The 12,160-nt window shown below is 48.2% G+C and overlaps 1 protein-coding gene across 1 annotated transcript; it reads left to right on the top strand.

Annotated features, from left to right (window-relative positions):
* Window positions 1–339: 339 nt before the first annotated feature.
* LOC144146294 (uncharacterized) lies at window positions 340–2,054 on the top strand. The gene has a single exon (XM_077678255.1). The coding sequence runs from the start codon at window positions 340–342 to the stop codon at window positions 1,978–1,980; it is 1,641 nt and encodes a 546-aa protein (XP_077534381.1). The 3' UTR covers window positions 1,981–2,054.
* The last annotated feature ends 10,106 nt before the right edge of the window (window positions 2,055–12,160 follow it).

Here is a 12,160-nt window from a genome sequence, read left to right as displayed (position 1 = left end):
GACCGCTTGGATCGCCATCACAAGTCCTGTATACTTGCTATCGACGTCAAGGGCGCTTTTGACAATGTCAAGCATGAAAAGATCCTCGAAAATCTGCAAAGTACTAATTGCGGCCCCAAAGCTTACAATTATGTCCAAAACTTTCTCACGAATCGCACGGCAACGGTGGGCATCGGCAACCTTCGAGGCGCAAAATTCCCCCTACCAAACAAAGGCACGCCTCAAGGTTCAATGGTCTCCCCGCTGCTTTTTAACATCGCCATGCTGCACCTGCCAAAGAAACTTCAAACTATCGAAGGACTGAGGCATGCTCTTTACGCAGACGACCTCACGCTGTGGATGAGAGCGCCTACAACTGGAAGACAACAGGATGCCCTGCAGGAGGCTATCGACGTGATAGTAAAGTACTTGGACTCTTGTGGTCTCCAGTGTGCTCCGGAGAAGTCCGAACTTCTCGTGCTGAAGGCTCGAACTCGAGGACGACCAACTAAACTTCTTGATCCGGATCCCAGCGTCACTCTTTATGGAGTGGAAATTCCCAGGGTCAACTCCCTTCGTGTACTAGGTCTGACCATACACAAGGATGGATCGGGTGCAGCTCATCTTCCCAAGCTACAACAAACGGTGACACAAGTCACCCACCTCGTTAAAAGAATCGCGAATCAACGAAGGGGGCTCAAAGAACAAGACACCTTGCGGATCATTCAAGCATTAATAACCAGTAGGATCACGTATGGCACCCCATACTTAGCCTTAAAAAACGCTGAAATAAACAAATTGGACATAATTATTAGGAAAGCAACCAAGACTGCTCTAGGCCTTCCTTTCATGGCATCCACCGACAAGCTCCTTAAATTAGGCGTACATAATACGTGGGAAGAGATGGTCGAAGCCCACAAAGCCAGCCAACGCGAACGCCTCAAGCTCACTCCTACAGGCAGAGCAGTACTCCGTTTCCTCAATTACAGTGAAACCTACATCGCGGACACCGACCAAAAGGCGAGACTACCATCGGAACTCCGAGAGACAATCTGTATAGCACGCATACCACGTAACATGCATCCCACTTACCACAAAGAAAGAAGACAGGCAAGATCGAAGGCACTCCTCCGAAAATATGAAAAGGATCCTAACACCAGATACACAGACGGTGCTCGATATCCAGACCACACTGCTTTCGCAATAAGCGTCACGGACCCACGAGGCAGGGAATTGACGTCGGCAACAATACCGGCTCGTAACCCCGAAACTGCAGAAGAAGCAGCCATCGCCTTGGCAATGACGACCTGCAGCGACCGAGCATTGATATTCACCGACTCCCAAGCGGCATGTCGGAACTTCCAGAAAGGACGCGTGTCCGCGACGGCTCTTAATATCTTAAAGACGCGCCCCCAACTTCCTGACACCTACGTCACCTGGATCCCGGGGCATGAAGGGATGGCGCGAAACGAAGCAGCGCACGCTGCAGCCCGAGAGCACACCAGCCGGGCCTTCCTGCCACCCAACATCCGTGCTGCAACGGGCGCAGCAGACGTACCCATCACCTACAGGGCCATACTTCAGCACTACCGACTTGAGCGGAGGAGATATCCCCCACCACACCCAGACCTCACCAAGGAAGAGAGCGTAATCTTTCGTCGGCTCCAAACAAACACGTACACACACGGAATAATCATGAACCGCATCTACCCCACGCAATTTTCATATCTCTGCCCTTACTGCGACATACCCGACACCTTGGCACACATGATCCTGGAGTGCCCTTGCGATGACCGCCGTCCAGACCCACCTGTGGATAGCCGAGCATCCTCAACAACCCTGACTGCCGCACCACAAGATATTGCAAGCGCCCTTACCACCGGTGACCACGACATCGCTGAAAAGTGGGAGGCACTGCTCGTCTACGAGGATCCGGAGAACCAGAAGAATCTGGTGAACCGGGCGAAGACGGCAGCCACCGCCAAAGGTTTCCTGGACTGAGGAGACCTACCACCTCGGACCGGCAAGGATCAAGTCCTGGCTAGTCTTTTCAGCAAATAAACGTTTATTTCTCTCTCTCTCTTGTTCTTGTTCATACTTTCATGTTCTCATTTCGTTTTTCCAAGACTTTACGTTGATGCAAGAATAAATTGGCAACTGAAGTGCATTGAGGAAAGCTGAACCATGGGATTCTATTAAAGTGTGGAGTTTCCATGTTTTCACATAAGGCCGCGTACATCGCCGCTTAACTATAGTCCTACTACCAATACATTTAGTAGTGATGCCGACGGTAAAGAATCGTGGTATGTAGCGTGCCATAGATATAGATGGGAGATTATGGAGGTTCTTAAGAGGTTCTAGGATCTTCCTACTTCGGTAGGAGACTAGCTATATGGTGCCTGACAAAATTTGTTCCAAACAATGTATTTGTTAAACTGGCCTAGCCGACTTTCAACCGGATTGGTGAATAACGTTCTATATGGATACATAAAGTCTGAAGAAGGTATTTTACTAGTCGGTGCAAAGGTCCAAGGTCGTCATACTTGGATTTCATACACGTTATATTGACATTGAAACGTGTTCCTAACATAGAGTGCGATTATACTAGTAAAGCAACCGCAAAGGGGCTTCGTGTGTAGCTTTTATTAGGGATACAAGGGATTTTTTTAGGTATTTAAAAAAAGGTCCTATGGCCTTCTTACGTTACTACAAGGCTGGTTATGTTGCCCCTAAGAGTGTCCTCACAGCAATGCATTTCTGTACAGCAGTGAAGCCTATTTAATGAGGCCCAGTGTACAGCAGGGCGGCTTAGGAATTTATCCCGCGATTCCCTCTTGGGAGTTTCAGTAATTTCATGTTTCTATGCGTAGAATTTCTGAGCTACGTGGCTGATGTTTTCGGTGTGCGCATCAGACTTTGCTCCTCGATTTTCTTGGTCTGAAAAACCCCTAGAGCCACTAATGTTCATCCTATAATACCGACACTGAAAACGATGTATAGGTACATATAGGCAACCAATTCGGGGCTTGGGAGACAGCATTCTGGCGCCCGGATGTTTGCTAAGCCCTTCTGAGCTTCGCAGAAAAGTCTAATCGATTTCCGCTAAGATTGGGGCCGTTTACTCTTCGTCCTATGGGATTTATTTTTGTTTTTTCAATTCTTCCCTCCTATTTCTCCTCTTTTCTTTAATTTGACGTTACAGATGCTCTGCAATCCCTCTAAATGATATTTATGCAGTGCCCTTAAATTAGATCTCAACTTTTTGTCAGTCACTAATGACAGCCGGAAACCCTGATTGTATATCTGACCTTCATTCAAAAAACATCGTCATCATTAGCATCATCAATAAGTTTCCAAACTACCATTACCGGTAACATGGTTCAAAGACGCCAACGTTGCGCAACGTACAAGTGGTCTTGGGAGGGTGTAAATGGGTACTAAAGTGAACAAACACGTTGCCAAATGTGTACGTATGTAAGAGTGCAGCGAATATATATATATATATATATATATATATATATTGTTACGGTAAAAGGGAGGTTTATTTCTTGGACAGGACGGAGGAGCTTCACAGGAACGAACGGGGCTCCAAACGCACACGCCTGAGGATCGTTCCTCTTCCTCTTCTATCCCAGGGATTGCCCATCCGTCATGCACATGTCCGAGTATGTGAGGCGTTACAATTCCCCCCTTCACAGACGAAACCCGTCGGGTGAGTCACTGTTCACAGCGTGGAATGAATGCCTTCAAGCGGGCGATGTGAGCCAGTTGCGTCTTGTTGCTCCGGCGTCCAGTCGTAGTGAGCCGTGACAGAACGTACGTAACGTCGCTCAAGCGATCAACAATAACGAATGGGCCTGTGTAGCGTGACAGAAACTTAGTGCACAGGCCGCGCTTTCGTATTGGGGTCCATAGCAAAACCAAGTCACCTTTTACATAAGAGACGAATTGGTGCCGACTGTCGTAGCGCTTCTTAGAACGCGTCTGCGACGCCACAGTTCGGAGTCTTGCAAGGCGGCGAGCCTCTTCGGCAAGGCACAGCGTCTTCGCAACCGAGGGTTCACAATGCAGCGAAAACGGCAAGATGGAGTCCAGAGTATTACGAGGAACACGAGCGTACAGCAAGAAGAACGGACTATAACCTGTGGTTTCATGCGTCGCAGTGTTGTATGCATATGTGACAAAAGGCAACAGCTCGTCCCAATTCTTTTGGTCCGAGTCGACGTACATGGCGAGCATGTTAGTAAGAGTTCTGTTTGTGCGTTCGGTCATGCCGTTTGTCTGAGGGTGGTATGGTGTGGAGTGGCGGAAACGAGAAGTACAAAGACGTAGAAGCTCTTCAATGACGTCTGCAACGAATTGGCGACCGCGGTCACTGATTATCACCCGAGGAGCACCGTGCCGGAGAATGAGAAAGTGCAACATGAATAGTGCCACTTGAGCAGCGGTGGCGGTCGGAACAGCCGCGGTTTCCGCGTATCGCGAAAGATGGTCGACGCAAACGATGACCCATCGATTACCAGTGGAAGAGCGCGGAAACGGACCTAGCAGGTCGATGCCAACTTGTTCGAACGGAGAACTTGGAGGTGCAACTGGATGAAGAAGTCCCGGTGGAACATGGGTAGGGCGCTTATATTTCTGGCACTCTTGACAACTGGCTACGTACTGCGCTACAGTGCGATGCATATTCGGCCAGAAGAAGCGTTCTTTTGTGCGATGCAACGTTCGCGCCGTTCCCAAATGACCGGAAGTAGCGTCGTCGTGCATTGTGCGCAGAACTTGCGAGCGCAGGCGTGTTGGCACAACAAGAAGAAAACGGGCACCCCACGCGAGGTAGTTCGTCTTCCAAAGCAGCCGGTCCCGCATAACGAAGCGGCGAGACGAATTGGGACCATGAGCAACTGCAAACAGCGGTTGTAGGCTGGGGAGGTTCCCGTTTGAACCCATTCCCATTTCACCCTTCCCGCTTGTTCCGTCCCGTTTCAACCCGGCGCAAAACGACCTTCCCATTTCGCCCTTTCCCACTCGGCCCGTTCCCGTTTGAACCCGTTCCCATTTTAACCTTCCCGTTTGTTCCTTCCCATTTCAACCCGGGGCGAAAGAACCTTCCCGTTTCACATTTTCCCGTTTAGCCCCTTCCCGGAATAACGTACCCAGTTTATGAAACATTATAAAAACATTTTCATATTGTTTTTCATTTATTTCCGTTTGTTCACAGCCGCTGCGATAGCATGCTCAGTACATCCAGAGTCCTCAATTGACTGCTTTTCAAACGTGGGCTTCACTTTTTGAATCTAGAGACGACGACATTTGGTTACAATTCGTCATACCAATTAACAAATCTTTTAAATTAACAAAGCCTAACAAACAAAGTAACAATTAACAAATAATTAAACAAATCTTTTAAATTAACAAACAAGTCTTTTAAACTAACAAACCAAAAAATGATAAAATAAAAAAGCCCAGAAAAGCGCCGCGGAAGCACAAATAAAAAATCGCAAAAACACCCTCACTTTGAATGAAATCGTATTTGGCGGACTAACACATGTAATCGTTATAATAGCGCAAGTGTACATCAATTTCGAAAAGAAACAGATGAAAACTATAAAATATAAAAAGATGTATAAAAATAAAGTAACCCTATGTATCTGGAGACATATGCCATATCTGGCTATAAAAATCGCAGTCATGAGAAGCGGCGAAAAATATAAACTTAGCTTTGCGTTTTATTGATTCTGTTTATTCCCGTCACTCTGGCGTACTCAGTTTGCATAGTAGCGCAAACCTTCAAAAACTCAAGCAGCGCAGGGTCGTCTCTAGCCTAAATTTTCTTTACTAGAGAAACTTAAAATTGTCGCGGGAATACTACCTCTAAGGGCCTTTCAGACGTTCAGCGAGAAGACATCATAGTAAGACTATTAGGCAGCCAACCAGCTGAACGGGAAGGTCGTTTCGGGAACTGGCGCACACGGGACGGGTCAAGCGGGAAGGGCGTTTCGGGAATGGGTTCAAACGGGAAGGGGTCAAACGGGAATGGGTTCTTTCGGGCTACACCCATTGATTGTGGCTTGCTTAGGATTTCTGCCTCAGTCTTAAGGCGAGCTGCAACCAGTTTTGTGAAGCCCATATCGCCACTTTGGATGCAGATAAGCCCGGACTGAGCACTTCTGCAGTGCAGCCTCAGAAGTGCTTTACCTCGTATATGTTCATATGCCTTTGTAGATATATGGGGCTGAGAACAACACAGCGACAAGTTGTTTCCTCGGACCATGTCGGCCTTACTTTCTTAAAATTCCTTACTTGTTCAAGCAAGAATAATGCGGAAGACACGTTTTCAGCGGCCGTTTGCCGTATGTACGAAAGGTGCGCACTGAAGGAATCCTCTCTCAGCTGTTGCAGCGGTTTAGTCGCACAATTTGACTCATGAGGTCGCTTTCCTTCCTCTTCCACTTAACTTTTTCTGTAGTCAACAAGGTTGACGCCGATCTGCTGTCAACATAAACACCTCCATCATGCTTGTCTTCAAGGATCACCGCTCCAGGCTGTCCCGAATATCCATCTGGTAGCGTGTGCACGGGGGCGTCGTCAGGCAGGGTTTCTGTTGTGGCAGCACACGGAAGCGGGATAGAGCGAGATGTAACAGCTGACGAAGCGTCAGCGCACCCTGCGTCCCCAAAACGAGCCCTTTTATTCGAGCGCTCATGATGTTCCGGTGAGCTCCGGTCCGGTGCTGTGGCTGCAGAAAATTGCATGCAGATGACAACGAACGCGAAAAAACGATGATAATCAGAGCTCTTCGCCTTTCCCATTTCCCCTGTTCCCCTTTGAACCCGTTCCCATTTGAACCTTCTCGTTTGTTCCCTGCCGCTTCAACCCTGTACAAAACGCCCTTCCCGTTTCGTATTTTCCCATTTAGCCCCTTCCCGGAATAACGCACCCAGTTTCGACTCAGGTGACTCGAACCGAGGCGTGCGATTTTTAAAATTAAAGTTGCGTCCGACTGTATTTTAACCTCATGTTTTTAGTTACGTTCGACGTAACCGAAAGTCAGAAACTTGCGCCCGCCGTAACCTGAAAATTAAATTGAAGTTACGTCAAACGTATTTCACCGTAAAAAAACGTTACGGCTGGCGGAGCCAAAGTATGAAGACACCCTATGAACCTGCAACCTTTTTGCAATGGTCCGTTTTACGATACGCGGCGCCAATTAAAAAACAACACGTAGGTTGCTGCGTTACGTCCAACCCGGTACAGCACACCTTCCGTCTGCTTCTGCGTTGGTCGAGCGCGGTCTGGAACGTGTTACTCGCATGCGTACGCCGCGGCAGCGGTGATGGTGCCAGTCCGTACAGTTGCATAAACGAATGCACTTATATGCAACGCACACAAAAAAAGAAAGAGCGAGAATTAACAAAATAAAACCTTTCCGCGGTCGCAGTGCCAGTCTGTAGCGCCCGCAGCTCTTCTCAAGAATGAAGTTGGGGTTTTAACAAATGCAACTATTAATTTATTAGGGGTAGTACAGGTATACTGTTTTATTTGCAGGAAAAAGATATCGCGAAATATTATTACCAAATCTTAACTAACTACAGAAAAAACTTAATTTATGAAAGCGAGAAAGCGCCAAGCCATGGTGGTACAATCCATTTTAATGTGTACGTCGCTAACGGTCACTTTATATGCAAATGTCTGTAGAAGAATGGCCATTGAAGTCTAAAGCTGAAATTTTTCCTCGGAGGAAACGGTTCGCACATATTTTTCATCCAGGCGTTAAGAACACGTACCCCAAGCCGTTTTCTCTTGCGTGTACTTTTTACGGGTAATACATAAGCGCGCACGCAGTGCGTGGAAAAGCAAAACCACACATTTAGGTAGTTATCCGTCTGTAATAGCGTTTTAGCAAATCGTTACCGTGTTTGCGTCACCGCTTACCGTGTTACCGGGAGCGGGAGTTTCCGTTTGCCGCTGAAAACGGCATGTATTAGGCAGTTTTAGCATATCGTTACCGTGTGTGCGTTACCGTTTACCGTGTTACCGGAAGCCTCTGGCGACGGTGAAGCTTGTGCCGGCAAGTTACCGTTCGCGGTAACTCTCGCGCTGCGCAGTCGACTCCCGCAAACACGGTAAACGGTAACGTAAACACGGTAACGCTATGCTAAAACTCTCTTTTATTTAGCACACCGTTGGCGGTTTGCGTATTTCGGCCACCGCGGCGCAAGTAGCGACTTCTGATGAATTAGTGCCAAAGCAAATCACGCATAATTTTTTTTGCTGATATCTATTTGCTTTTGTTTAAAGTAGCTGGAATATTTCACTTTTCGGGTGAAGCGTTCACAATAACTGTAGTTGCTTTGACAATATAGCCATCACCTGTAGAGCTTAAAAAGAAAACGTGTCGGAAGGACCCTTTATACCTAGTAGAGTTAGAGTCAATAGGCAGTTTTAGCATATCGTTACCGTGTTTGCGTTACCGTTTACTGTGTTACCGGAAGCCGCTGGCGACGGTGAAGCCTGTGCCGGTAAGTTACCGTTCGCGGTAACTCTCGCGCTGCGCAGTGGACTCCCGCAAACACGGTAAACGGTAACGTAAACGCGGTAACGATATGCTAAAACTGCCTATTGACTCTAACTCTACTAGGTTTAAAGGGTCCTTCCGGCACGTTTTCTTTACCGTTTACCGTGTTACCGGAAGCCGCTGGTGACGGTGAAGCCTGTGCCGGTAAGTTACCGTTCGCGGTAACTCTCGCGCTGTGCGCCAACATGGTAAACGGTAACGCAAACACGGTATCAATATGCTAAAACTGCATATTGCAAAATAGAATTTGTCCACGCGCTAAATATTTAGGCAAAAAATAAGTAAAATATGTTGTAGTAACTACTCAGTAACTTAATTACACTACCTTGCCCAGCACAATTTTGGAGGCCTAAAAGCCCACTGAACACAAAACGTCTTATAGATGTCCACCATGGTCTTGCAAGGTCTTAGACATCTTGCACTATGCGAGTTAGCAATAAGACGTCTATTTTTTATGTCTCAAAGATCTATTAAGAGAGATATCTACAGGACAATTGTTCAAGATCTCCGAAGTCTTGAGCTCCGTGAGATGTTGACAAGTCATCTTTACTAAGATGACTAGAAGACGTACGAACCTCAATGTGTACAAGACGTTCCCAAGCAGCAGAAATTGCCAAGCCGAAGCACGGCAAATCATCAGTGGCCAATCAATGTGTCCGAGCTTGGCAATACTTCGGCCGCCATTATTGGCTGGCGCTTGGGAAAGTTGACAAGCCAACAAATGGCCAAGCTCTGGAAGGCCAATATTGAACAAATCTTGGCAAAGTATGTTGCCATGATAATGCCTATGGGTGCACCCCGTGAATTCTCATGCACATTTTTGGCTTTGTGGCCAGTCTTTATGACCAATGCCTATTTTATGGGATGCCTCGCTGCCCGATTTCTGCTTTATAAATGCCCTTTAACAGGAATTTATTTACGTTACTCATTTATTTATAGCGCACTCGTTAAATAATTTCCTGTACAATGCATATATAAAACAAAAATCGGACCGCGAGGCACAATAAACAAAATGCATCAATTTTGCGAAGCAATTACGGGACTTGCAAAACAATTCAGAAACAAATCACCAGGTCCCTCTGTGTAGTTGTTTTTATTATGTACATCAAATTTACAACGGGAAACCTGGCTTAACAGTGGCAAGAATAGGAACACAAACACGAAAGCAAATAGAAACACAATAGTCGAGAAAAAAAGCGCAGCTCATGAAGCGCGAACCGATTATGCTTCGGAAGACAGTTACGCCGCAGTGCCAGCCGCAGGATGGCACGAAGGCGACTAGCTGTCTTTCAACAGGCCCACAGTAAGACAGCTACGCCGCAGTGCCAGCCGCAGGATGGCACGAAGGCGACTAGCTGTCTTTCAACAGGCCCACAGTAAGACAGCTACGCCGCAGTGCCAGCCGCAGGATGGCACGAAGGCGACTAGCTGTCTTTCAACAGGCCCACAGTAAGACAGCTACGCCGCAGTGCCAGCCGCAGGATGGCACGAAGGCGACTAGCTGTCTTTCAACAGGCCCACAGTAAGACAGCTACGCCGCAGTGCCAGCCGCAGGATGGCACAAAGGCGACTAGCTGTCTTTCAACAGGCCCACAGTAAGACAGCTACGCCGCAGTGCCAGCCGCAGGATGGCACGAAGGCGACTAGCTGTCTTTCAACAGGCCCACAGTAAGACAGCTACGCCGCAGTGCCAGCCGCAGGATGGCACGAAGGCGACTAGCTGTCTTTCAACAGGCCCACAGTAAGACAGCTACGCCGCAGTGCCAGCCGCAGGATGGCACGAAGGCGACTAGCTGTCTTTCAACAGGCCCACAGTAAGACAGCTACGCCGCAGTGCCAGCCGCAGGATGGCACGAAGGCGACTAGCTGTCTTTCAACAGGCCCACAGTAAGACAGCTACGCCGCAGTGCCAGCCGCAGGATGGCACGAAGGCGACTAGCTGTCTTTCAACAGGCCCACAGTAAGACAGCTACGCCGCAGTGCCAGCCGCAGGATGGCACGAAGGTGACTAGCTGTCTTTCAACAGGCCCACAGTAAGACAGCTACGCCGCAGTGCCAGCCGCAGGATGGCACGAAGGCAGTTGTAGTTGTAGTTGTAGTTGTAGTTGTAGTTGTAGTTGTAGTTGTTCGAGGAATGCCACCGTCCCCCGTCGGTCAACAGCTTCGTTGGCGACGAGGTCCTTCCACAGCATCCCCAGGGCACGGCTCAGCAGCTCGACGACATGAATGTGAGGAGCACCATTCACCGTTCTTCGCTCTCCCGGTTGCCATCAATACGTCTGGCGGAGCAGCAGCCGCATGTGGTGGCGCTCACACCTACCCCGCCCAGAGAACGAAGTGAGGACGGGTCCTACCACTTTTCAGACATCACGACGCCCACATCTTTGAACAAAGATAACGTGAGCCTTGGAATGGAGCCCTGCAACAACTCCAAGGTGCCGGTGAAAGACCACATTCCGCTTACCACGATGGGTAACATGAACTACCCCAGGAAGAGAATCTTGTGCCGACCAGAAGGCAAAAAGACGACCGATACCAACATCCGATCTTGGGAAACTCATCCACAAACGTTTATGAAGAATCCATTGAGGATCAGGACATCGTTTCAGCTAAAAATGATGCGGCCGAAGCCAGCGGCGAGGTAGCATCAAACGCCCGAACGAAAGATGAAAAGCACGACGAACATAAGGATACACCTGCTACAGACAAGGATGCTTTTGCGACAGTTACCGATACCGACAACAAAAATCTTGAAGGCAAGCACGTGGACAAAAGACGGACTTACGCATAAATGAAAACGAGAACCAAATGACCATGAGAGGGAGGAATACCTTCAAACAAACGGACAGCATTGACTGCAGAACACGCCGCTTAGAAACGCCGGAGAGGATCTTTCTGGAATATGCAGTGAAGAATTCCTCATCAATGGAAACAAGCTTTGCTCTAGCACTGGCCAGAAAGAAAGAGAACCGAACCACGAGACATAACCAACGGGAAGAGACCTGCAACGGACTCTTTAGCCTTTCGTGGGTCTGTCGAGACAGAGCCAGGGGCCCACGCAAACAGCTCGGTGGTGCACCTCTTTGCAGTGTGGCCGAGTGTAGCGACGTAAAACATCAAGCAAAAAGCTCAGACCTAGGTCACCGGCCAATCCACTATCAAACCGAGGAGGACAGCCGCCGAGTGGAAGTGAAGGAAGAAGCGGGGGATCCGTCCTGGGGAGAACAAACATGGCGTCTTGAGAATCGGACGTGTTATATATATATATATATATACATACACATATACATATATATACATATACATATACACATATACATATACATATACACAGGATTCTACATTTCACACACTAGTTATTTCCCACCCCGCAGCCATCCGCGCTCAGCAAACATGCCTTGCGAGCGCCGGCTGCGTACGGGTCCGTTGTTTGCGGAGGCAGACAAAGGCAGAAGGCGGAGAGGGCAAAACACCATATGGCAGCATTTATTGCAAAGTGCAAATCAAATATACTGCCTACAGACTACTCGTAGGCCATAACGGTAACACTGGGAGCGTGGCATTAAACAACGCTAGAGATCGAGATGGTTTGAATCACCGATGGCA

Source organism: Haemaphysalis longicornis, unplaced genomic scaffold, assembly GCF_048455015.1.
Source record: "Haemaphysalis longicornis isolate Haplotype H1 unplaced genomic scaffold, Haemaphysalis longicornis Haplotype H1 scaffold_7, whole genome shotgun sequence".
In the NCBI taxonomy this organism is placed as follows: domain Eukaryota; kingdom Metazoa; phylum Arthropoda; class Arachnida; order Ixodida; family Ixodidae; genus Haemaphysalis; species Haemaphysalis longicornis.
The sequence above is the reverse complement of the archived record's forward strand: the minus strand, read 5'-3'. Positions and strand labels throughout refer to the sequence as shown.

Excerpts from the sequence above, each read along its gene's own strand:
- LOC144146294 (XM_077678255.1), top strand. The coding sequence starts at position 340 with ATGAGAGCGCCTACAACTGGAAGACAACAGGATGCCCTGCAGGAGGCT.